The sequence below is a fragment of the Palaemon carinicauda genome, chromosome 22, assembly GCF_036898095.1.
Source record: "Palaemon carinicauda isolate YSFRI2023 chromosome 22, ASM3689809v2, whole genome shotgun sequence".
NCBI lineage: Eukaryota > Metazoa > Arthropoda > Malacostraca > Decapoda > Palaemonidae > Palaemon > Palaemon carinicauda.
The window spans coordinates 85,670,459-85,697,992 of record NC_090746.1 but is presented as its reverse complement, the minus strand read 5'-3'; the positions used below and the strand labels follow the sequence as shown (position 1 = coordinate 85,697,992).

At 41.2% G+C, this 27,534-nt stretch overlaps 2 protein-coding genes across 2 annotated transcripts in view; both read left to right on the top strand.

Moving 5' to 3' along the window:
* LOC137616579 (zinc finger protein OZF-like) overlaps nt 1-27,534 on the top strand; it is a 243,865-nt gene that overhangs the window by 204,281 nt on the left and 12,050 nt on the right. The window lies entirely within an intron of this gene.
* LOC137616742 (chromosome transmission fidelity protein 18 homolog) overlaps nt 1-27,534 on the top strand; it is a 120,481-nt gene that overhangs the window by 92,313 nt on the left and 634 nt on the right. Inside the window, exons 10-13 of the mRNA XM_068346743.1 lie at nt 12,791-12,987; nt 22,431-22,559; nt 25,359-25,478; nt 26,504-26,729. Coding sequence (XP_068202844.1) covers nt 12,791-12,987; nt 22,431-22,559; nt 25,359-25,478; nt 26,504-26,729 — 672 coding nt within the window. The remainder of the gene's footprint in view (nt 1-12,790; nt 12,988-22,430; nt 22,560-25,358; nt 25,479-26,503; nt 26,730-27,534) is intronic.

Below are 27,534 nucleotides of genomic sequence, written 5' to 3'. Positions count from 1 at the left end.
AGACTGGTTATCCTAATCATAATCCCTTATGGGAGAAACTGAGTATCATCCCAGTTAAAGTGATTAAGAAACAGAGGAAGCAGACTAGTTACAGCCCTAGGTGATACCCTTCACCCAAGGACCAGCAGGGGTTCGAGATCACAGACAATTATTGGCTTTCTCCAGTTGAGATTGTCCATGCTGGCAAGCACTGTTCCACCCCTGGAGCCAATTGTTGTTCTGGTCGAGCTAACAAAAGCCAAACAGTCTTTGGCTGCTCCTCGGAAGGAGGCTGATAGTGTTCTAGCCTCTTTCTCATCAAAGCCGTAATAGCAGAAGGATTTGAAGTCTCTTCAAAAGAGTTGGGCGTCAAAGATCATTGGCAACCCAGTTGTTTTGAAGAGGATTCAGGATGCAGTAGCATTTCTGTTGCTGCCCGAGGGTCGGGATACTCCTTCCAGGTCTCGACCTCCTGCTGGGATACAGGATGATGACCCTAACCCAACCCAGGCTCCTATGGGAGTTGGAAGAATCCTTGAATTCAGACTTGGACAAGTCTGATGGTGGGCAGCCACTGCCAGCTAGTCCTAAAATTCCTGCCATTGAGTATGGAGAGTTTGACTATTCCTTCATGCAGGTCTTGGCTTGCATGAAGAAAGTTAGTGGACTTGGTGAACCCACGTAGTCCCCTCCCAAGGGGAGAGATATAGTTTTGGACTTACTCAACTGCCCCACTCAACACAGTAAGGCCAACCTAGGGCTTCCCTGGTCTAAGATGCTGTCAGGGTCCATTAGAAAGGTAATTTCCTAGATAGTGGAGAGAAAGGACTCTCTTCGGAGGAGTAACTCTCCTTTTTTACCTCCTCCACCTTTTGTTAGGCAGAGGAAGTACTACAAGTACTCTGTGACGACCCATCACCCTTGCTTTTAGACCCAGCAGTGTCAGTTTTGGCAGAGAGTATGTCTGTTGACAAGTTGGCGGGTCATCAGGTGATTTTTTTGGCTGCAGACACCTTGAACATGGAATGAATTGCAAGGCCAACTTTTCAGGCCTCTTCATGGATAGACTGCTGGTCAGGCTCTGTTGGTTATCTGACTGACAATGAGGATTTGTTGGACCCAGATAAATGGAAGGAATTTAAGAACGTCCTGCTTTCTGGTGCTAGAGCTGTGGAATTCCTAGCACACAGCGCGGCCGACCAGTAGTGGAGCAATGGAGGAAGGCGAGTCTAGATTCTCTTCTCCATAGGGCCATTGCATTTCCTCCCCCTTCTGCTCCATCTAGAAAATCTTCACCTGTGCATAGACAGGCTCACTAAAAAATGAACAAAGCTTCTAGGTACCCTGGTGTCAAAAAGTCTTTAAACTCCAACCAGTCTTCTCTTTGTAAAAGTGCTCCTGGAATGGGAGGGAATTCTGGTAAATATGGATGCACCTGCTAGGAGGGTTATTACTCCTGCCCTACCACCGGTGGGGGAATCCCTGAGATGCAGGTGTAAATGGGAGTTCCACTGGGCCGCTCCTTGGGTTGATGAGATTTTACAAGCACGTCACTGCGTCCTGTTCACCAGCTTCCACCCCTCTCTGACTCATCATAAGTAATGTCATCTTCCTTCAGGAAAGGATCAGCAAAATGTATTGCCCTTCAGGCAGAAATTCAGACCATGCTTGAGAAAGGCGCTCCATGAGGTCGTCCACGGGTCCCCAGGCTTCTTCAGTCTACTCTCTTGTAGTGAAGGTTTCTGGAGGCTAGTCATAAACCTCTCGATCTTCAACGAGTTTGTTCTTCAGACTCTGATCAAGATGGAGACAGTAGACATGGTCAGAAAAATATAAATTTCCAACAAATTTGTTGTTTCTCTTGACAGGAATGGTAGTGTAGTATTGTTTATAAATATATATCTTTGGTTGGAAAGTACCTTAGATAATAAGTCACTTATTAAATGTTTATTACACATATTTTCTTGAAGAGTTTTTGATGGGTTATTTTAATTAGGTTACTTCTTTTTATTGAATTGTACAGTTGAAAAAATTGTAATGAAGATTGATGCAGTTTCCACAGACTTAATAAAGTAAATTTTATAATTTTCAGTTTAATCCATTTTTGTATTAAAATTCACAGACCAGGTCTGAGACTACATATGGCAATATGATATGTTAAGTTTTTATTATAGTATTAATAAACGGATTTTGAGCGAAGCGAAAAATCTATTTTTGGGTGAGAGGGCCATGTCGTCCCGATGGAAGTTCCTAAAGGGTAGCTTCCTTGGGTATATATAACTATGGCGATATTCCCAGAGAATTTACTTTAAGGTACCCAGAATTCTAACTCCTGGTGTGAATATCCCTAATAAAAAAACCAGGGATATCGCAAAATATCAGAGGACGTATTCTTGACACGCCCCATAGCAATCTGCACCCCGAACAGAGTTAACACTTCGAAGGGGTCAGTTGGCAAGAAAACGAAAAACGAGAAAGAAAGGAGAGCCGCTCGCAAGGTATCTCTCCTCTCCCGTTTCGTAAGCGTGCATTGCGCCGCTCACGGTGCCATCTGTATTCCTTGTAGCGATACACGAGGTGCTACAGATACTGTATGTAGGGAGGGGACCTACAGCCCTTTTTAGAAGAAAAGGGAAGGGCGGGTCCATCAGGACAACATGGCCATCTCACCCAAAAATAGATTTTTCGTTTCGCTCAAAATCCGTTTTTTGGGCTCAAGCCATGTCGTCCTGATGGAAGTATACCAGAGCATTACTGTATCTATGGATTCTCAAAACGTGCTGTACTCCCCGAAGGTATTTCCCGGCCAACTAGACCTAGAGACCTAAGATGTTACTGTCATACATCTTTTCAACTAACCATAGACCATGTTAGTGCTTCCTGCCCCCTACAGGGAAGAGTCATACTAGACTCTGGAAAAGTCTCGAAGAGTACATATACCTATGTATGAATAACAGACAAGCCAATATAGTGGTCTCACCCTATATCATGTAAAGCATAGTTTGTAAAGAACCACTGAGTCAATATGAAATATCGACCAGTTCCCCGTACATTACTGGATTGGACAAAGGTTTATATCCGGGTAGGAGGAAAACTTGCATATCCGCCACCGTCCCCTTAGGGCATGGAGTCCTCCCGCTAGGGGAAAGCATAAACCAATGCAAAAATGCTTGCATAAAGGAACAATCTATTAGAATTATCCCAGATAAATATACATAGTAAACGTAATGCTAAATCATTTCAAGTAAAATGACACAGGCGAAGGAGACGCAAGGTTCACAAAAACTAGTTTATTGACAAACAATAAAATAAAACAGGTTAAACAACAATTATACATATATAAGAGGAGGATAACCAATAAATAAGCATAAGCATGATAGTAAACAGAAAACTTGTTTATCTAAAAGAAAAACATTAGCGCCACTTTTAACATACCGAGATATCAAAATAATAAAAGTCTGTATTACTAATCAGTTACATTAGCGTTGTAAACGGTTGGCACACATGTCTGCACTTATGCTAGGTTCACCTTTGAATATGGAACAGTCAATGTGCCCTAACACTTAGTTTGTAGAACAGTTCGTAACTACACACTCACCCCGGAATTAATCGTCCCAATTAAATCCACTGTTCCTCGCAGAGTTAAACAGCAGGGTTAACGACACTACCCACTGCTACCACAGACCTCTTCAGTTGCTCCACTTGCTTCGCATAGTGACGAAAGAAAACTCGGGAAGACTTCCAGCCAGTGTATGAGCAAAGATGTTCAAAATCCATACTATTAAAGAAATTTAAGGATGAGGCAACTTTCCTCGAATCGTGACCTGCGGGTGTACTGTCTGGATCCACTCTGCGAATAAAATAGGTGATTTTCGCCCTAAGTTGTTTCAGTGATAAATTTGAGCCTGATGTTCCTCCCCTGAATAGTTGACCACCCCTGAAGTCTGAAGTTCTACGAAGATAGACCTTTAGGCATTCCACTCGACATAGAGATGCATCTTCTTTCAGAGGGCAGATTCTCCAGGGTAACTCGTTCTTGGCGAGAAACGTAGGATCCGGAAACAGGTTCAGTTCTCCCCCATCCAAGAACTGAACACGACCTTCCTCTCTCGAGAGGGCTACGATTTCACTAACCCTGGCCCCCGACGCGAGTGCAAACAGGAAAATAACTTTTTGGGTCAAATCCTTTAAAGCACACTCCTCATTGTTCAACAGCGAAGCGAAATGAAGAACTTTGGAGGTTCTGATGGTCTGAGCCTAGCACAGGCTTTCGGAATTTTATTAAAAATATCGTTAGAGAGGTCGACCTGGAGGGCATATAAAATGGGTCTTGTCAAAGCAGATTTACACGTTGATATTGTGTTGGCTGCTAACCCTTGACCATGGAGGTGGATGAAGAAAAATAAGCAGAAGACCGTCGAGATCTTTTGCGGATTCTTCGCCTTGACAAAGGCCACCCATTTTCTCCATGATGACTCATATTGCCTTCTTGTGGATTTGCACTTATATTCCTCTAAGAAGTCTATACTGTCTTTCGAAATCCTAAAACGTTTCCTCACCGCTAGGGAGAGAAAATCATGAGCTGCAGGTTCCGGGTTTTCTGTGATGAAGCGCAGACAGTCGACTTCTGAACTCGCTGGGTCAGAACTGGATCTGGTAACGGTAGACACTTCAGCCGTAGTTCCAATGCCAGAGGGAACCACACGCTGTTCGGCCACTTGTGAGCCACTATTGCCGCTACTCCCTTGAAAGATCTCAGTTTGTTGAGGACCCTCAATAGAAGGTTGTGAGGAGGGAACAGGTAAATCCTGGACCATCTGTTCCAGTCGAGGGATATCGCGTCCACTGCTTCCGCCAAGGGATCCTCGTACGGGGACACGTAAAGGGGTAACTTCTTGTTGTCTTTCGTCGCAAAGAGGTCTATCTGCAGTTCTGGGACTTGACTCAAGATGAAGGAGAATGATCCTGCGTCTAGGGACCATTCCGACTCTATCGGTGTGAACCTGGATAGAGCGTCCGCTGTCACATTGCGGACTCCTTGAAGGTGAACTGCCGACAGGTACCACTTCTTCCTTTCCGCCAGTCGAAGGATGGCCAACATCACCTGGTCGAGTGGTGGTGACCTCGATCCTTGTCGATTCAAGCATCTCACAATCACCTCGCTGTCCAGTACCAACCTTATGTGAATCGAGCGACGAGGGGAGACTTTCTTCAAGGTAAGGAGTACTGCCATAGCTTCCAGAAAGTTTATGTGAAATGTCTTGAATAGATTGGACCAAGTTCCTTGGGCCTTCTTCCGATGAGAATGACCTCCCTACCCCTCCTTCCAGGCGTCTGTGTGAATAGTCAACGAGGGGGGAGGTGGCTGAAGAAGCACCGACTTCTTTAGTTGCCTGACTTGGGACCAAGGCCTGAGAAGCGTACGTAGACGAAGCGGTACTGGTCTTATCAGATCTCTTCGCGCGTTTGATGCATAACTTCTCCAAACTCCGGTTGCATCCTTTAGCTGTGCTCTTAGCACCGGGTCTGTTACTGAGGCAAACTGGAGAGAACCCAGCACTCTCTCCTGTTCGCGTCTTGATATCCTTTCGGAATCCAGAAGTCTCTTGACAGAACCAGCTATCTCCTTCCTCTTCTACGCCGGGATGGAGAGTTGGTGTGACACTAGGTCCCAGTGGATTCCCAACCACTGGAACTTTTGAGATGGAGAAAGTCGAGACCTTTTTCTGTTGATCTTGAAGCCTAGATGCTCTAGGAACTGGATCACCTGTAGGGAAGCTTGCAAACATTCTGTCTTGGATGCTGCCGACACCAGCCAGTCGTCCAGGTAGGCTACCACCTGGATTCCCTTTAGGCGTAATTGTTTGAGAGCTACGCTCGCAAGCTTCGTGAAGATCCTTGGGGCTATGTTTAGCCCGAATGGCATGGCTCTGAAGGCGTAGAGTCTTCGATGTAGCTTGAACCCTAGGTAGGGGGAGAGTTGCCGATTGATTGGAACGTGCCAGTAGGCGTCTGACAAATCTATGGAGACGGTATATGCCCACTTGGGCAGTAAGGTCCTTATGTGTTGCAGTGTTAGCATCTTGAACTTGCAGTTCACTATGAACTTGTTGAGTGGCGACATGTCCAGAATGACTCTGAGTTTTTCTGAGTCCTTCTTGGGAACACAAAACAGCCTCCCTTGGAATTTGATGGACTTTACCCTTCGGATTACTCTTTTCTCCAACAGTTCTTGAATGTACTCCTCCAGAACGGGGGTGGAGTGTTGGAAAAATCGAGGGCACGGGGGTGGAGTGCTGTACCAGCTCCAACCCAGTCCATTCTCGAGTAGGCTGTGGGCCCAGGGATCGAAGGTCCACCGATCCCGAAAATTCTGAAGTCTCCCTCCTACCGGTATCATCTCACTTTGGCTGCTGTTGCCCTGAGGTCTTGCCTCCTTGACCGCGACCACCCCTGAATCCCCTCCCCCTTGAGGGGCGTCTAGACGAACCTCTGGCTGCTCCTCTAGGCTTCGCTCGAAAGGTAGTTGACTGCCCTTCGAACGCTGGGTTAAATGCCGGAGACTGCGTCGACACGGCTTGGGGTACCCACTGGTACGTGGTCGGGGTTTGTGCCACTATCTGGGGCACTGTAGGCATAGGAGGTTGTTGCTGCTGCTGCTGTCTGAATGGCTTGGCTGGCCGAGAGGGTAGCCTAGTCTTCTTAGTCTTCCTCTTTGGTTGGGGACCCTCATCCGGGAAGACTTTCTCTTGATAGACAGGCCCCACTTCTGGAGAAGGTTTCTATTCTCCGTGGTGGCCTTATCTACAACCTCCTTGACCGCTTCACTAGGGAAGAGGTCTTTGCCCCAAATGCTGGAGGAGATTAGCTTCCTTGGCTCGTGCCTCACCGCAGCCGAGGCGAACACGAACTCCCTACAAGCCCTCCTAGCTTTGACGAAGCTATAAAGGTCCTTCGTCACCGTAGCTAGGTGTGTCTTAGCCACTACCATAAACATTTCATGGACCTTGGGGTCACTTGCCATTGTCTCCAGAGTCGTTTGATGAGACATTGAGGCAGCAAGTCTTTCTTTTGTCTCAAGCTCCCTGCGCAAAAGAAAGTCAGACAGCTTGGGGAGGTTCTCACCGAACTGACGTCCGGCAATATCAGCCTCCAACTTCCCGACTGAGAAGGTAAGATGGACGTCCTTCCAGTCCTTGTGGTCCATGGGTAGGGCCAAAGACAGGTTTACACTCCTCCAAAGAGGGGCATGGCTTACCTGCCTCGATTGCTTTCAGCACAGCCGTAAACTACTCTTTCTACATAAAGGGGAAGGCTCTAGAAGGAGAGGACACAAAGGAAGGGTGCTTCTTACTCAAAGCAGGTACCTTTGAGTTTGTGAAGCCCCTCTCTTTCATCGAGCTTGACAGTAAAGCTTGAGCCTTAGCATGGTCCAAAACTATGACCTCCTTCGGCTCCGTTTCTTCCTTTGAGGCTGGTTCCTTCCTTAGACGGACATAACAGTCCGGATACGACTCCTTGCTGGGCCAGAATTCCACCTCCTCAAGGGGGACTGAGCCCAACTTCTCCGAAATGACGATTTTTCCCGTCGTCATAGGCATGTGCTCGGCATACCTCCAAGGGTTGGCATCTGAGCACAAGGGAAGGTCTTTCACGCTGAGCTTCTTCTGGGGCCCACGTGATGCTGCAAGTCTCCGCATCTCCAGCTTCATTGCAGCAGCCTTCTCATTATTTTCCCTCTGCATCTGTTGGATCATTCCAACGATGGAGGAAAGGGTCTTTCCCAGCTCATCTGGGAGAGAGGACGATGTTGAGGGAATAGGTTCAGGGGCCTGAACCGGAGTAGCCGACACCTCGTCGAACTCTTCCTTTTCATTGTCTGGAGCCTGTTCTTCCTGGTCTTCTGCCAGAAGGTCTTCTTCCAAACGCTCGGACACCTCCGACATCCTATCGTCCAATTGGATGTCCTGCAGGGCGTCCGCGACTTCAGCATCCACCGGAATCTGAACCAACGGTATCTCCGCTTGAGGCTGGGGAATCACTGCCTCAGCTGACGCCTTGGGGAAAAGGTAAGCCCTCATCTTCTCACTTGGAAGATAGGGCCCAGAAGTGTTCTTCTGAAAGCCCCTTACCCAGGTACGAAGCTTCTCCCTTGCTGCGTCCCTTGACTCCGCCGTCTTTGGGGAATCAAAAGCCTCAGTAATCAGGTTTGTGCACACGGTATATACCTGCGGGTCCCAATACCGGAGATCACCTTTGGAGACTGCGCATGTCCGCAGAAGTTCTTGCTGCGGGCGTTGCAGAAAACGCTTCCACACTTCGGATGGTCCTCCTGTAAAGAGAAGAAAATTCCATGAGTATCAAGTGAACTACGTATCACTGGATATACATAGCTTAGCATAACTGAATTAGAAAGGAAAGACACACACTTGTATTTCCCGCACAGTCAATTGCTGCAATCTTCCAGATAATAAAATCGTATGGTTAATCTATTCTAGAGCGACCAATAAATAATTTCCAGAGGAAACAGGTGTAGCTCACACCCAAATAAGTGATTTTAAAATGCTGGATAGTAGATAAGAAAGAACTCACTTTCTTTATCTGTAAGGTTACACCAAAGGGCTGTGCAAGACAACACAAAAGTGTTAGAAAAACTTAGTGTTGTAACAAATACTATACTATAGTTTTCTCCCTACAGTATATACTATACTGAAAAATACTGGCTACAGTATAGAAGGTAATGTGCCGGCCGGCACACACCTTAACTAGTTCCAAAGTATACTACTTATAGACTATAAGGTGGAAGAACGCTGGTTCAAATGCGTGTGCCGGCCGGCAACTACACAAGATAGCACCCGGCTGCCAGCCACTAATCGTAGCGGCCGGCAGAACAATGGTGTGATATATAGCCGGCCGGCAAAGGTATACAACCAATGCCGGCCGGCAGCAAAAGAACCAGAGAACTCCGACTGCCCGGCTGCCGGCCACTTAGGCCGGCAGCCGGGCTAGGGTACAAACACTAGAAGAAAAACAGAATGGATGCCGGGATAAGAGACTGTACTGCCTCATAGCCCGGCAACCCGAAAGAGTGCACATAAGGAAGGGGAGAATATAACTTCAGGCTTCCTGACCAATGCCATCTGGCTCTACAGACAAACATGGATGAGAGACCAAGAGAGGTCCGGGCAGCACTCAAAGCAGAAGACCCTTGCCGGCCGGCACGCACTGCCGGCCGGCAAGGGACTGAGTCAACCCCACATCCTAACCTATGCTAGGTACAGATGTAGAATGACGGACAGAGATGCAATGGCTAGGCCATCACTATGGAAAGAGGGGGAAAGGGGGAAGAGGGTTCTGCCAACCTTGCTCTAATAATGAATCACCCGCAGCCAAGAAAACTCATCTTAGCCTAGGGGAGATCCGAGGAGGGAGGCCAGCAATACTTGCCAACCCCCTCGGAACCAAAGCAAGGAAGGCGTTATTCACAGAAAAGAGGATCTCATCCTCCACACCGAGAACAACAACACTGGACTAGTCTGCTAGATCACAAAAAGAAGGAATCATCTCGTACAGAAATCTTCGAAAGTGAACTAAGGAGGCTAAGCCTCCTATGTCTGCTGTCAGCCTAGCAAGGGAATCTCAACCACAAGCTAGACAGAAACAGAATCAGACTAAGAACTCTGATGTCCTGCCCCCTTCCTGAAGCCAGACTTACTGGAAACAGGAAAGAACAGAAACACCCTAATATAGTTGTATCTAAAGTCAATTCAGATAAACCATTAGGGTTAAGCCCAAGGCCTAAGCAGAGGGAAAGGGATTGCACACATTCTCCGAAGAGAAGAGAGCAACCGGGGAGTGTGAGAAAGTATACTATGGCCCCATAGACAACTAGCCTAGGCGCGAAGAGAATCGATTACCTAAATCACCGAAACTCACTCGTATACTATCTTGGAAGAAAATCAACATAATCTTAAATGTTTAAAACTGCCCAAAGCTTCAATAAAATTTTAAAACACTCGGAAATCTGAATATCATGCAGGAAAGTACTAGGGCCAAACGACTAGGCTACAAGGTCTAGCGTAGGCCCGAATCGGCAAATCCTTCGCCAAAACGGAAATACTAAAAGCATCATATAAAGAAAACCTATGTAACGCTGAATAGCTAAAATTATTAAAGCGAAACAGCCGGGAACGCCGCTCTGGCTAACTAAATAACTCATACATAGCGAGCGACAGCGTCCAGGACGCCTCCGTTAGGCAACAGCTCTTATAACAACGATATCACTATCAAATCATTTTAAAATTACCAAGAGCTTACAATTATACATAAAAGAAATAATACTCAACTTATCAGAAGCCGAAGAAGTTGGAGAAAGCATTATAAAGTTGAAATAATCCAAGAATTGCGAGATAACACGGGGAAAAAACACCGAGTTGTTGAGCTACGCAAAAAGGAATACAGATGGCGCCGTGAGCGCCGCAATGCACGCTTACGAAACGGGAGAGGAGAGATACCTTGCGAGCGGCTCTCATTTCTTTCTCGTTTTTCGTTTTCTTGCCAATTGACCCCTTCGAAGTGTTAACTCTGTTCGGGGTGCAGATTGCTATGTGGCGTGTCAAGAATACGTCCTCTGATATTACGCGATATCCCTGGTTCTTTTATTAGGGATATTCGCTCCAGGAGTTAGAATTCTGGGTACCTTAAGGTAAATTCTCTGGGAATATCGCCATAGTTATATATACCCAAGGAAGCTACCCTTTAGGAACTTCCATCAGGACGACATGGCTTGATCCCAAAAATTATTCTTGATAAAAAAATGACAATGCATCTGGTAGAGATTGAAAACTTTACATAATATGAATTAATCCATTTGTATATTTTACTTGTATTATAGCTCCTAAAAATATCAATAAGATAATGAGCTGTATAATTTGACACACCAGACGATTTTATTTGGCATGTATTGCTTGAGGTGAGGAAACAAGTGGTAGGCCTGATTGTTTGGGAATTGATGCCATGTATGATCTTGGATAGTAGTAAACTTCATTTTCTAATGTAATAATAATTACACTTGTCATTATATAAATTTATTTGGTGTGATTGTGATAGGACACTAAGACAAGAGAGTTCTAACATATAAACAGTAAACAACTGTACAGTTCATGTTGTTATTATTACTAGCTAAAATACAATCCTAGTTGGAAAAGCAGGATGCTATAAGCACTGAACAAAAGAGTAATGTTTATTATGCATCTCTGCTCATTGTTGATACTATGTTTTCCAAGATCCATTACAGCACAATGCAGTATGCTGTATAAAGTTATATTGCTTAATGAAAAGATATAAATATTATGGAACATTTTTCATATACTGTATAAGCTATATGTCAATTAGCAGTGGATGTCTGGAGTTATATGGAGCTATTGGTTTGCTTTTTAGCAATAGTGCCTATAACTGGTAACACATACCATCCCTACTATTGATAGATAATCAGGTGGCAGGTGTCATTTTGTTCATTTAGCCATTTTTATACTACATGTAAACTTTACTATTATGAGCTTTAGTACATTGATTCATGGAATAGGTAATTTTTTTGGTTGAAATAATTTGTTGAAATTATATTGAAAAAATTATGATGAAAATTGCTACATTCCTCAATAGTTGAGTGAAATTGAATCTAGAGAAAAATTTGCCTACTAGATAATTGTATGACACAAATAACTGAATGTCTGAGACAACAGTCGTCCTTTAATATTCCAAGCTTTAACATTCACTCATTTGATTATTCTTGAGATGTACAAATTCCTTGGATTAATCATTTTAATATTTTGTAGCATTTGCGCATTATTTATTAGTGGGGAGGCCTGCTTACTGTAGTGTAAAATCTTTCCATTTTGAGAATTAATCCCTAGTCAGGCCTTAATATTCGCAAATTTGATTATTTACTGGAGAATGCAGGAATTCTATAAGATATTACTTTTGGGTATTTAATCACAATTATCTAGCAGAAAATATAGGGAGGCCCTTCATATCAAAGTCTAAAAGCCATTACAGTACAGTATTGTATTACGCAAGGGCTTGAAAACTCACTTATCTAAAAATTTGTTTCAATTAATCTTCCCCTGTTATGTAACTGTGTATGCCCTTTTCTGTATGGTCTTAGTCTGCTTTTACTTTCATTCAGTTAAGGTACACACTTAAATGATTGTGAATAAAAAAAAAAAAAACATTTGGTTATATAAGAACGAATACAGCAAAGCATACTTAGTTATATTTATTATCAGGGAAGAATCAAGTTGAGATTGATGCTGTTCTATAAGAAAATTTTCAATCCTTTTTGTAATAATGACTTTCTGTCTTCAAAATTAAGGCAATGTTCTGTATTTGGTGTTACATAACTGCGAATCATTCCTGTATGTGGCATTATATAACCATGAATATTAAGTTAGTTTGTAGTTAATAAGGAAATATTGGGTCTGTGATTGTCATTATGGGCAGGACAGCATTTATTTTTGGATTATTAACAACTTCTGGTATGACTGTTACCTAAACCAGTCAGTTGTTAAGGTCTTTGCCACATTTCTACATGTGATATACATTAGATTTTTAGATTTAGCACTTTGCATATCTGTATTAGCTTTGATACTTTTTTGTGTTGAGTGAATGTGAAAAAAAGAGTAAATATCAGATTAAAATTTATTTTAAATACTGTATTTACTGGTTTCCCAATATGTTTCATTATCCTTGATATATCAACTTACAGTTCTCAAATTCACAAGGTACACGTTTACAATTATATTTACTTTTTCAGCCATCAATTAATTGGCTTGTCAACCTGCTTTCTGGGAAAGCTACTGCTGATTCAGGAGCTAAAAAGAAGAAGAAAGACAATGCAATGTTATTACAAAGGCCAGTTATTTGTATATGTAATGAGCTTTACACTCCAGCTCTTCGTCCTTTAAGGCTATTAGCTCTTGTCATTCAGTTCCCTCCAACACACAGTACAAGGTTAGTGTTTACTGCTACGATGTTTAATAATTAACACCGCATTTTTCTTATTTTTCAACCTATTATAAATAGTGTAATAGGTTTTTATACAGTTTATATACCTTTTCTATGTTGTTCCGAATAGCCAATGAAAAATAATTGTTGAAACAATTTCTGTAATTGTTGTGTGATTAATTGAATTTAGGATTTTTTTGTAATTCAACTTGGCAAACTCTGCCGCGGTGACTAGGGAGTCAGATTGATTATTTTCACCTGTTGGGATTCTCTGGTAGCTGCTGGTCAGGTAGGGTGTTTGCCCTGGGGCTCCTTGGTTGTGAATTCGTGGTGCAGGACCTTTCCTACTATTTTCCTCGTTGGTTGGTGAGTTGCAACTCAAAGGTTGTCCATTACTCTGTTGAGGGAGCTTATAAGGTTTGTCTAACTACAAAGTATCCAGGCCTATTCCAAGAAAGTATGTCGTCTGAGATTGTAATGGACATAATTAAGTCATTCACCAGCGAAGGGACATTGTATCATGGTTGAAGAAAAGGATTTTAGTGGCTAATCTACAGAAAATATCAGACTGCCAGTTTTATTCCTTTGTTTCTGGAGGATGATGCTCTAGTACTTTATTGGAGATGGGTGATGAAGACCATGAAACTACAGTAGAAATTCAGGAAAACTGAAAGTAGCATTTACTGATGATCCATTCTCTGCTTTTGGAGAACTGTTTTAAGTGAAGTGGACGGGAGAACGACTTGATGTGTATGCTAGTGAGATTAGGAGGTTGACCGGTTTAGCTAAGTTTGATAAGCTTGGTATAGAAGATGTGGTAAGGGTTTACCAGATAATATTAGTGTTGCTTTACAGCAAGTGCAAAATGTGATGACAATGCAGTGAGTGAATTGATTAATCATACTAGGATTTTATCATCTAAAGAACAAGATTGTGTGGTAGCTGTAACTGTCAGTTAGATTGGAGGAGGACGAGGTGGTAGGAAACCTGAAAAGAGGGCTAGGTCTTTCCAGTGTAAGGGTCAATGTTTCCAATGTGGTGGCCCTCATATGATAATCAACAGTAAATAGACACAGGTGAGGTGTTTTAGGTCTAATAAAATTGGTCATACGGCCAGTCAAGAGTAAGGGGAGACTACTACACCTGTAGCTGCCATTTTGATGTAAAAATGTGCACTTTGATACATTTTCTATAATTGATGTTTGGATTAGTAATGAGCCTGTAAAGGAACTTGCAGATATAAGCTGCTCTACATCTGTGGTACATTCCAAATTTGTGTTCCAATGTAGAAGAGGTGTACATCAGTGCTTTTGATGGAAGTCATATTAAGTGTAAAGTTGCATATTGGGGGGAGCTAGGTGTGAACGGTAAATGTGTGACAGTGAGGGTTGTAGTGTCGAATCGACTGGTTAATAGCATTGTTGTGGTGTTAGGAGTTGATGTTATTGACAAATTGTGAGGTGTCATAGTGACCCAATGAAAGTTATGTTTTGGTGTCTTGGTGTTGCTTCAGTTAGTCAAGAAGTTGAGCATAGATAGGTGGCTAGAGTAATGACAGTTGTTCAACAGTTGTAATTGAAGACCCAGACTTTCATGTTATGTTTGATGGATAGAAATGGACAGCCAGGTGGTTATGTAACAACAATGAACTAGTGACATTAACGAATAAAGTAAGTTTTTATGATAAAAAGCTAGAGGCTTCGAAGAAGGAAGTGGACAGGTGGATTGCCGAAGGTATTTTAGTTCCGTGGAAAGAAGTAGTTAAGGCTGGTATCATTCCTCTAATGGCAGTGGAACAGCCAACAAAGAATAAGGTGAGACAAATGCTTGATTTAGGAAACTTAATGTGAATGTCCAGTGTCACACTGGTGATGACGTGACTGATGTATGGAGTGAGACAATACGTATATGGCGACAGACAGGTGAGAATGTGTCTATTGTGGGTTTGACGTTGGGCTACCTACTGTTGAGCTTTGACGAAAAATTGTGGCTATATTAACTAGTGAATCATAAGGATCACATATTTTGTCTTACAAGATTGGGATACGGGGTGAACTCGGCACCACGGATTATGTCTAGGACACTGGAGACTATTGAGTAAAGAGGGAAAAATCAAGAGCATCCAATTCATGTATAGATGACATTCTTGTAAATGAATCAATAGCTTCTGCTGATAGGGTTATTTCTACTTCTAAACAGATTTCACAGAAAATGCCACATTAGTTACCATTTACCGCTAGAATATTCTTTCGTTTACTAGGTACGTGTGTTTATTGAAGAGAAAAAATATAAAAAAATTCAAAATGCTAAAATTTTATAAGTAAATGTTTAAGCAAGTATCTAGAGAAGAAGCAATATGATCATCAGGTTAGTATAGAAATAAATTTTATTTTTTGTTTGGTTTAGTTTGTAAAATATTAGCACAAATTACTCAAGTATTGAAATATTTTTTTTTTTTTTAATTAAAATTCAGTGTTTCATGTTTTGGCTGTACTTCATTTGTGATTTGAAGATAATGAAGTAATAATAGCAATAATAGATATTTAGACAAAAAAGAAAAGAAAAATAGTTATATTGTGTCAGTGCTTCTCAAATGCCTTCAATTATTTATAAGAGAAGCTAGGGAGGAACTTCGGGGTCTTTGCAGCATTCCTTCATTCCCTAACTTCACTTGCTTTATATCCTTCTACTCTTCCTCGTTTCCTGATTTCTATCTTCTTTCTTGCTGTCCAACCTCTCATAACTTTTAATTCATAGTGCAAATGCATGGGTGTCCCTCAATTTTACTTGGTCACTGAATGTCCTTACAGGCCCCAGTGCTGTGCTATATAACATAATCCAATCTAAATTCCATTTTTAAATATTTAACTTAGCCGGTGAATATATAATAGCTGACGCCTCCGGCGGCTCGACAGAAAAACACAAAAACTCGCGAGCGATCGCTATGAAGGTTGCGGGTGTGCCCACCAGCGCCAACTATCGGCCAGATACCGCATATACATGTAAATAGCTCCAATTCTTCTCTGTCGGTCTGATCGACAAGACGTACCATTACTCGCTGTTAACCTGGAGTTTTTCAACAGTCTTGGTGAAGTACTTCCTTTTGGTTTGAGCTTTCGCAGTGCAGGTGTTTTATCTTCAACTTAAATCTTGAACTCTTTTTTGGATAGATTTAATTGTTGATGACTTTGGATTGTTTTTTTGGACTTTCTTTGACTTTTCAAAATGGCCGACCCTTCCCTTAGTACGGAAGTGTGTTTTAGGCTTTTAGCAATTATCTTATCACGTTATAAATTGTTGTTGTTAATTATAGATTTTCCTCTATATATTTTATATCTCACCCGCCTTTATTAGGCCTCTTCGATTAGCTTTCCATTTATAATAAACATCAAGATAAATTTTAATGATTTGTTTATATGCGGCCTTACCTATTCTTCCCCTAATCCGAGAGTAGGCGGTCCTAACTTGGAAACCGAAGTTAAACAACGAGAGAGAGGAACAATCGTTAATAACTCTTACAGAGCAAATGATTTAAAACTTATTAAATGAATATTTTTTAGTAGATATTTTTTAAAAGATTTTCTTTGAATAGTCTTCGTGCTGTTTCAAAGATGAACTAACGTTTGGTTTATTTATGCTACGCAGTTTGCGCTCTATCGTTACGATAGAGAAAGAGAGAATCACGGTTTCACTTTGCAGAAAGAGTAAATCGATTCTGACGTTTTGTTCATTCTTCTTTCAAACTGAAATGTTTTAAATACTAATTTAAAGGAACTTGTTAATTTTCAATTTCTTAGTCCTTTCAGTTTTTTTTTTTTTTTTTCCTTTGGTCAAATAACCTGTTTATTGACGAAAGGTGAGTGGGCTTTTCTCTTCGGTGTGAAATCAAGAGAGAGAGAGAGAGAGAGAGAGAGAGACGGAGAGAGAGAGAGAGGAAGAGAGAACGTTCCGATCTTTATTCTCGTCCCAAGCGAGTAACGTTGTTCTCGAGTCAGTTTTTTACTCTCGTCCCAAGTCTCTGTACGGGGAGAAAGGATAAAACGTTTTTAGTTTTTATTCTCGTCCCAAGGCACTGTACGGTGAGAGATTGAAAACGTAGTTTTGAATGAACTAGTGTTTAGTCTCCTCCCCAGTCACTGATCCTTTTATCTTTATATATTTCCGTTTTATTCGATATATATGTTTACTGTTTTTTGCTTGTATTAATGTGCTTACATTATACGACTTATTTCGCAATTATAACCTTTTGATGTAGGGTAGAATTGCGTGCTTCAGGTAGAAATCAGTTTTATTCATGCCTTATGTGAAATTATTGAAAAATTTGATTTCAGTGAAGTAAGTGCAAAACAGAAAATCGTAGTGATAAAGTGATAATTGCGCAAAGTGTTACCAGTGTTGCGACAGAGGGTTCGTCTGTTCGTGCCTGTCGTTCGCCTAGTCCGAGACCTCTTGCAAGCTCCCATGCCCCAGGGAGAAGTAATGTCGTAGGACTTATGGGTTCGAGAGGCTTTAACCAACGAACAGACGTTCCCTCTATGGTTTCAGGCGTGTCTCGTCAAGACCGCCCCTACCATAAGACGAGCGAGACGGTTTTTCTCCTCGTCATCCGAAGGCTTATCGCGTAAGAAACCGTGAAGCAAGGTTTCGAGACCCTTAAAGCGAAAGTCAGTCCCTTCAGGACAGGTCCAGCGTCCTGGTTGTAGCCATTGGGACAGCTCTGACCCTGTGCAGTCATCGGAAGACTGCTCGATGCCTAAACAGAAGCGTAACACAGGCTCCGAGAGTCTTAGTGTAGGCAAGGTTTTGCAGTCACAGACGTTACCCTCGTCTCTCACCGCACCCATTCCCGTTGATCCTAAATGGGTTGTACTGCAAGACATGCAGATTAAGCTTGCCCTTCTTATGGAGGACTATTCTGCTGAGCAGGTTCAGGATGATCCTCGCCGCTTAGCTGATCGAGATCCTGGCCGTCAGCCGCCCAAACGAGCCTTTGCTCGTCCTGTTGACGTTGACGTTACAAAGTCACGTCAATCACGTTTTGTAGAGCCTCACTCGATGCAGTCCCGTGTTGACTCTCAGCCGCTTGTGGATGTTCAGCCGCTGCCGCTTGCTCTTGTTGACGTTCAGGACGTTCGCCAACCAGCGAAGTTGACTTGTTTTGACGTTGAGCGTCAAGCACCGCAGTCAAGAGTTGTTTTGACTGCTCAGTCTAGGCAGTCAAGGCAGTCTCGAGTTGACTTCGAGCGTCCTCCCGCACCTGTTGTTGTTGCTGGTCAGTCCTTTAAGCAGTTACATGACGTATCGTCCTTGACTGCTACTGATGCTCCTTTGCGTGTGGACTCTGCTTGTCAAGCATTGCCACCACAGCAAGTCTCTCCTTTGCTTGAGACTCGGCAATTGTCAGATGAGGAAGTTGTTGATCCCCCTCCTACTGATATTCCCTTGTGGACTCTGTCAGACGGAGAGGAGCCAAAAGCTGCTCAGCCCTCTATGGACTTTAAATAACTCATGCTGATTTTTAAGGATCTTTGTCCGGATCATTTTGTAACTGCTGCTCCTCGTTCGCCTAAACGTCAGAGTTTACACTAGGCCTAGCTACTTCGAAGCCGTTGTTTTCTAAGCTAGTGCTCTCTCGCTCTTCTAAGAGAGCTTTACGTTTGCTAGGCGACTGGTTGATCACCAGGAGGAGTTTGGGGGAGACAGCCTTTGCTTTCCCTCCCTTTTAAACTGGCTTATAGAGCGAGCGTCTGGTATGACACGGGAGAAGTTCTCGGCTTGAGAGTTCCTGCCTCTGCCCAGATAGACTTCTCAAACCTCATAGACTCTCCCTGGCGCCTGGCCATGAGACGCTCCAAGATTTTATGGTCGGCTTCAGAGCTAGACCATCTCCTGTTAGGAGTTTTTTTGAGCGTTTGAAGTTTTGCTGTACAATTGTGTCATGCATAAACAAGGCTATCAGGGATGGCTCCTATAATCTGACAGCCACGTTCTCTGCAGGAACAAGACTATCAGGGATGGCTCCAATGATCTGGCAGCCACGTTCACTGCAGGAGTACGTAAGAGGCAAGTGCGCTCAATGTGTTCATTGTCAAGACAAACTTCACGATGAAGTCTACCAAGCTGTCTTGACAGCATTAATGGAAGGCGACTGGATGGTCTCTCTCGACCTTCAGGATGCATACTTCCACATTCCTATACACCCGGATTCCCAACCGTTTCTGAGGTTTGTTTACAGGAATGTGGTGTACCAGTTTTGAGCCCTGTACTTGGACGACTGGCTTCTCAGAGCATCGTCCAGTCATCGCTGTCTGCAGGATCTACATTGGACGTTGGGTCTGGCCAAGGAGTTGGGACTTTTGGTCAACCTAGAAAAGTCCCAACTGATCCCATCCCAGACTATTCTATATTTGGGGATGGAGATTCGCAGTCCAGTTTTTCGGGCTTTTCCGTCTGCCACCCGAATAGAACAAGCCCTGCTCAAAGTCCAAATAATGCTGAAAAGAGAACGTTTGTTCAGTCAGGAGTTGGATGAGTCTCGTAGGGACTCTCTCATCCCTGGAGCAGTTTGTCTCGCTAGGGAGACTACACCTTCGGCCTCTCCAGTTCCATCTAGCCTCTCACTGGAACAAGGACAAGACGTTAGAGATGGTATCAATCCCAGTCTCCGAACCAGTAAAGGCATGCCTGAAAGGGTGGGACAGCAATATCAGTCTGAGAGAGGGACTATCCCTAGCAGTCAAGAACCCAAACCACGTGTTGTTCTCAGACGCGTCGGATTTGGGTTGGGGTGCGACCCTGGACGGTCGGGAATGCTCGGGTCTGTGGACCTCAAGTCAGAAGAGCATGCACATCAACGGCAAGGAGCTATTAGCAGTCCACTTGGCCTTGATGAAATTCGAAAGCTTTCTTCGAAACAAAGTGGTAGAGGTCAACTCAGACAACACCACAGCTTTGGCGTACATCTCCAAGCAAGGAGGCACACACTCCCTCACGCTGCTCGAGATCGCAAGGGACCTTCTCATATGGTCAAGAAATCGAGGCATCTCCCTGTTGACGAGATTCATCCAGGGGGACTTGAACGTCTTGGCAGACTGTCTCAGTCGGAGGGGTCAGGTGATACCCACGGAATGGACCCTCCACAAGGACGTGTGTAAGAGTCTTTGGGCGACTTGGGGTCAACCCACCATAGACCTCTTTGCCACCTCGTTGACCAAAAGGTTACCAATCTATTGCTCACCAGTCCCAGATCCAGAAGCAATCCACATAGACGCGTTTCTACTGGATTGGTCTCATCTGGACTTATATGCATTCCCACCATTCAAGATAGTCAACAAGGTACTGCAGAAGTTCGTCTCTCACGAAGGGACAAGGTTGACGTTGGTTGCTCCCCTCTGGCCCGCGAGAGAGTGGTTCACCGAGGTACTTCAATGGCTGGTAGACATTCCAAGAAGTCTTCCTCTAAGGGTAGATCTCTTACGTCAGCCCCACGTAAAGAATGTTCATCAAAGCCTCCCCGCGCTTCGTCTGACTGCCTTCAGACTATCGAGAGACTCTCAAGAGCTCGAGGCTTTTCGAAGGAGGCAGCCAGTGCGATTGCGAGAGCTAGGAGAGCTTCTACCATCAGAGTATACCAGTCGAAGTGGGAAGTCTTTCGAGACTGGTGCAAGTCAGCATCTGTGTCCTCTTCCAGTACCTCTGTAGCCCAAATCGCAGATTTTCTTTTACATCTGAGAAATGTTCGCTCCCTCTCAGCTCCCACGATTAAGGGCTACATGAGCATGTTGGCTTCGGTCTTTCGTCATAGAGGCTTAGATCTTTCCAACAATAAAGATCTCCAAGATCTCCTTAAGTCTTTCGAGACCTTTAAGGAACGTCGTTTGGCAACTCCTGAATGGAACTTAGACGTGGTCCTAAGGTTCCTCATGTCAGACAGGTTTGAGCCATTACATTCAGCCTCCCTGAAGGATCTCACCCTCAAGACGCTTTTCCTAGTGTGCTTGGCTTCGGCTAAAAGGGTCAGTGAAATTCATGCCTTCAGTAAGAACATCGGCTTTTCTACAGAAAAAGCCACATGTTCACTTCAACTTGGTTTCCTGGCCAAAAATGAACTGCCTTCTCGTCCTTGGCCTAAGTTCTTTGATATACCTTGCCTGTCAGAGATCGTAGGCAACAAACTTGAAAGAGTGCTGTGTCCAGTTAGAGCTCTTAAGTTCTACTTAGCTCGTACTAAGCCCTTACGAGGTGGATCTGAGGCATTATGGTGCTCAGTTAAGAAACCATCATTACCTATGTCAAAGAATGCTTTGTCATATTTTATCAGATTTTTAATACGAGAGGCTCATTCTCACTTGAATGAAAAAGACCGATGCTTGCTTAAGGTTAAGACGCACGAAGTAAGAGCTATAGCAACTTCCGTGGCCTTTAAGCAAAATAGATCTCTGCAAAGTATTATGGACGCGACCGTTTGGAGAAGCAAGTCGGTATTCGCGTCATTTTACTTAAAAGATGTCCAGACTCTTTACGAGGACTGCTACACACTGGGTCCATTCGTTACAGCGAGTGCAGTAGTGGGTAAGGGTTCTACCACTACATTCCCTTAATTCCAATATCTTTTTAATCTGCTCTTGAAATGTTTTTTAATTGGGTTGTACGGAAGGCTAAGAAGCCTTTCGCATCCTTTTTGATTTGGCGGGTGGTCAAATGTCATTTCTTGAGAGTGCCCAGATTAGGGGTTTGATGAGGTCCTGTTGTATGAGTTGCAGCCCTTGATACTTCAGCTCCTGGGAGTCTTTCAGCATCCTAAGAGGATCGCTGGGCTTCGTGAGGAAGACAGACTAACAAGGCAGAGTAATCGTCTAAGTCAACTTCCTTACCAGGTACCTATATATATTTGGGTTTTGTTATGATATAACTGTCAAAAACTCTAAGCATATACACTGTAAACTTAATTAACTCTGGTCTCTACCCACCACCATGGGTGTGAATCAGCTATTATATATTCACCGGCTAAGTTAAATATTTAAAAATGATATTCTAATTATAAAATAAATTTTTGAATATACTTACCCGGTGAATATATAAATTAAAGGCCCCCCTTCCTCCCCGATAGAGACCCAGCGGGATGAGAAGAATTGGAGCTATTTACATGTATATGCGGTATCTGGCCGATAGTTGGCGCTGGTGGGCACACCCGCAACCTTCATAGCGATCGCTCGCGAGTTTTTGTGTTTTTCTGTCGAGCCGCCGGAGGCGTCAGCTATTATATATTCACCGGGTAAGTATATTCAAAAATTTATTTTATAATTAAAATATCATTTATATGGCAAAAGTCATACAATAATAATGATGATGAATTTCTCTCTCTATTTTTATTTTAAAATATTTTTCTGTTGCCATAAAACTTTCTAATATTTGGGTAGGATTATGATTTTTTTCTTAATTTGACACAGGCTTGCTCAGAGGCTTTCTGAGGTGTGCAGAAGACAGCGCTTGAAAGCAGACCTCACAGTATTAATGGCATTATGTGACAAGATGGAAAATGATATCCGTGGGTGTATGTCTGTTCTACAGTTTGTGAAGTAGGTTTTTTCAGTTATAGTATTTTTAGAGGCTTCTAGGGGCATATTGCAATTTCAAGTAATCTTATGCCATATCTCTGATTGCCACTTTAATATGATATAGAAATATAATAAAAGCGAAGTTGTCCAAGTAGAATAAAGTTTTGTCTTTATTTGATTCAATCCTATTAGTCATATGATGCCTTTTTTTCCCTGTAACGACTCTCCAGCTGCGGCAATTTAATATAAAAATAAGTGCCCCTAGTGTAGATGGCTTAAGCCACCCAGTGCTCCATAATAGAAAATTTTATGATTAATGAGTTTTTATATGAAAACATGTCTTTATATGAAAAATATGCATTTATTACAACCCACTAACAATAAGATGCCTAAATTTTATTGAGGCTACTAGGATGTAAGTGATACCAACCAGGTTGGACCAGATCAGATTCTGCAATAGAGGTATTACCTTTGGCTGTTCAAGGTCCTTGGGATAATGTGTTATTCTTACTTCGTGTTTATTATTTTGTAAAGCAATACTGTAGTTGATAGCGAAGGTCAATAACACTGATACCCAAGTACTCACGTGTGTGTAGGTCTTAATATTTCCTTGGATTCTGTTATAGATACCAAAGAGAGGATAGATAGATTAAGGGAAAGGAGAAGTATCAGATATTTTCTGACCCTTCCACTGCTCGACTTTCTTCTCTGCGACTATCAGTCTGAGAGAAGAGTCATCCAGGTATATCTAGAGTTGGGGCTTTGAAGTACTGTATAGCGGTGATGTATGACTGATGTCTGCGTATTCTTACCTTTAGTATAGCTGATAATTCAATATGGTACCATAATTAAGTCATGGAGATTGACATTGTATTAACCTCCTGGGCTTTATTCTTTATTTGGGCAAAGTCCCACTGAAGATCCTATGTTGGCCTGATGACAGTAGTTTTCCACAGATATATATGTGTAAATATATATATATATATATATATATATATATATATATATATATATATATATATATATATATATATATATATATATATATATATATTTTTTTTTTTTTTTTTTTTTAGGAGAATTCTTGAGTGTAAGGTTCCAAAGGTGTTAATCTTGTGGATGGAAATCTTTAGGAATCCCCAAGTTTAAAGTAAAAGATCAGGTCTAGGATTTCAAAAGGAATTGTCATAATGATGGAAGGACCTCAATGTGTGTTTCTTAGTCTCAAAATCCTGGGCAAAGGAGAGGTCCAACAAGTTTAGTCTTCAGTGTGAGTTATGTCTTATAGTACATGAAGTTTTCTTACATTTTTCAAGGTGGCCAAAGTCAGCTAGAAAACTATCTTACTGGTTTAGTTTTGGATAGAGGATTTTTGGAATGGTTTGTAAGGTTGTCTGTTGAGACTTGTCAGAACCACTGCCAGGATCTACATGTAAAGTTTCACCATAGACTTTGAATAGGTTTGACTTAAATGCTTATGTAGATATGAGAAATCAGTTTTGTTGTTCCTATTGAGGCCTCTGCCTATTATAAGCTTTTAAAGTATAGTTTCTGTTCATTCCTCACAAAGATTTTGAATTCTGCAATCAGGATAATAGAGGGTTCAAGTACACAAGTGCTGTATTTGTCACTAAGAGAAGAACCATGATTAATTTCCTTGACAGGTTTGTTTTATTTCTTTTGCTGGGCCTGGCATTAATCCAAGCCTTTTGATCTAGTTGCATGGAGTAATAGGTGATCATCCTGTTAGTTATGGATGTTGTAATAGGTTTACCATAGCGGCTCCCCACAGCTGCCATAGGGAGTTGCAGATGTCTAGTTGAGGGAAATTCCATCTGAAGGATTGATTCCTTCTGCATACAGGATCATCAGTGACATTAGGTCCACCCCCCCAAGCAGATATCTATGATCATCACCCCAATGCCTTTCTGCTTATTTGAAGATCTGTACCATCAAGCTGTACAAGTCATTAGGGTGGGTGTTTTGTTGGTTTTTGAGGTATGTATTAACAATAGTATTGTACTCTCTGACAGTGAAGTCTCGAACACATAGAGGCCTAATAATTGGTCCAGAATTTTTGGACAATGAGATTGAAACTCTTCTTAAAACTTCCCCAGTATTTTTATATTCACTTGCCCAATTTCCCCTCAATCCGGTGGATCCCAAAATAAGTAAAGCTTGGACGAAAGGCAGATGTTATTAAGGTCAAATAGGTTTGATTGAGTGCAGGCATTCAGGTAGGCTAGTTTTATATCCATATATTTTTTTTTAATGCTGTCACTCCAAATTGATACGGTGCAGGAAATTGTCACTAGGTAAGTATCGAAATAGTATTTTTTATATGAAAATTTTATTATCTTAAATTAGAACTACCTGTATATAAACAGAAAAATAGCAGTGATAAGAAAAAATTAGAACAGCCAAATTATGCTCAGTTTGAACTTAATACCACTTGTTTGAAAGCTAATTTATCAGCACTTCAGTAACAAATATTTTATAATGCTTAAGTTCAAATGAAACTTATTCATGATTCAATTGTAAAATTAACAAGGGCCAATGAATTTTATGAAGAAATACTTACAGTATATTTGTTTTATTTTCAAATTGACTGCTTTAAAACTGTATTTCTATTCTTTTATCATATTGAGTATACATTTTAAAGATTTATTGTTTTGATGTTGGTGTAAGAAAAAAATGTCAATATTCTTCATAGATTTGTTGGATTATTATTGCTTTCTTTAACAGATTAGCTGTTTTTTTTTTTAGTTTTAAGCAGTGTTTAAAAAGGATGAATTTGAATACAGTACTTATTTTTTCTAGGAGTAACAAAACAGACCTCCGTTTAAATGATGTTGATACCTCTGCTGTTGGACAAAAGGATTACCAACGATCTCTCTTCAATGTTTGGCATGATATCTTCTCAATACCAAGACCTAAGAAGTTAGTTTCATATATCTTAAGTTTTAATAGTGAGTGTAAGATAAGTAGTATTCGAGCTCTCAACTAATTTGCATAATTTTATATTTTATATGATTTTGTCAAATTTTATATATCATTACTCCTTAGCGCTGCAATTAGAGTATTTATGAAATATAATTCAAAATGCTGCACTGGCATTTCAGGATATAATCCTTGTGCAATATTCATGAAATCATCAAATACAGTACTGCCTTTAGTGTTTGATTTGTGTGTGTGAAAATGAAAATAGAAAATATAAGATTAAGCCCTGGCTAATGATGTATGCACTCCTCCCACAATCACCTGGAAATATAGGCCAGGTAGGTTGGTTGGAAGGGGAATATTGTTTTGTAGATATCTGTATGTATGTTCGTACTCTTACTGCACCATTTAAAATGTCAAAGAGACCTTGCTTGATAAACCAGTCCTCTGAAGAAGTATCACAAATCTAGTCAGGACTTAATATTATATTTTGTATTTTATTTTTCCCTGTGATTTTTTTTTTTTTTTTTTTTTTTGCATCTTAGCATCACGTTTCCCTGTGATTTTTATGCACACACACGTACACACACACACACACACACGTTTTCACAGACTATGAGAAAGCTTTTGATTGTGTCAAAACCTCAGCAGTAATGAAAGTCCTTTAACGACAGGTAATGAATGAATCTTACGTTAGAGCACTGAAAGATATTTTTACAGGAAGTATAGCAATCATAAAACTACATATTTGGAACAGACTAGCAGCTTATATTTTTAATTCCGTCATTACTTTTAAATCCAAGAATAGATTGGATATACTTCTCAATGTAGTTTTGTGATTATTTGTAAGTCTTCTTGAATAAATGAATTGATGTAGCTTTTTTTTTTTTTTTTAATGGGAATGATTGATATATCTCTAGTGCAAGTGATACTTTTTCAGAAACTAACACCAGGGAATAGAGATGATCAATATGTAAAATTCATTTACATTTATCTTGGTACTCACAGATTTATCCTTTTCATAGAAAGCGAAGGATTAATCCACACGAACTTCAGCATAATGAGGGTGTTTTGGTCCCAATGCCTGATCTCAATGGAGACTTGGAAGATTTGTCAGAGCAAACAACTCTAGCTTCCAGATACCAACGAATCCTGAAGACAGTGGAGTCCTGCGGAGAATATGAAAAGTTAACCCAAGGATGGTTTGAAAATTATCTGTCAATGAAATTCAAGCATACTAACATGGACCCGGTAAGTATATCCTTCAATTTCTAGAGCACATCATTTGATGTGCACAATTGGTAGTTGTTTTGTGATCATCCATATAAAATATCTAGTATAAGAACCTAAGTACAGTAATAACATAAATTTAACATTTTTTATCTATGTTCTATCTTTTAAGTCTGTATAAAGGAGTCCACTTCAATGAGATATTGATATTTTTAATAGGTTTATCATGGTACATGTGTGGTATTGTTTATGATAGAAAAATCTTCCATTGTACAGTAGGGTCCCGAATTATGCGAGAATTTGGTCGATGAAAGGCCTTGTGTAATTGGAAATTCGTATATTTCGAAACACATCATGGCGGCAAACAGCAACCTACCCGTCAATTTTTTTTCACTCCATTTCTAGCTTTCTAGCTCTATATATACTGTATATACACTGTGTGTGTGTATGTATGCATGTATGTATATATTATATATATATATATATATATATATATATATATATATATATATATATATATATATATATATATATATATATATATATATATATATAAAATTATATATATATATATATATATATATATATAAAATATATATATAAAATATATATATATATATATATATATATATATATTATATATATATATATATATATATATACTGTAGCTTTTATTTTAACAATACTGTAAGAAATCCTTCTTATAGATTTTTTATAAAATACTGTACAAAATTTCTTTTATGGATAAAAAAAAATTGTTGAAGTTTTGATAATTTTCTATGCCTGTAGTATTTACTACTGTACTATGCATAGCCTACTGTTTTCA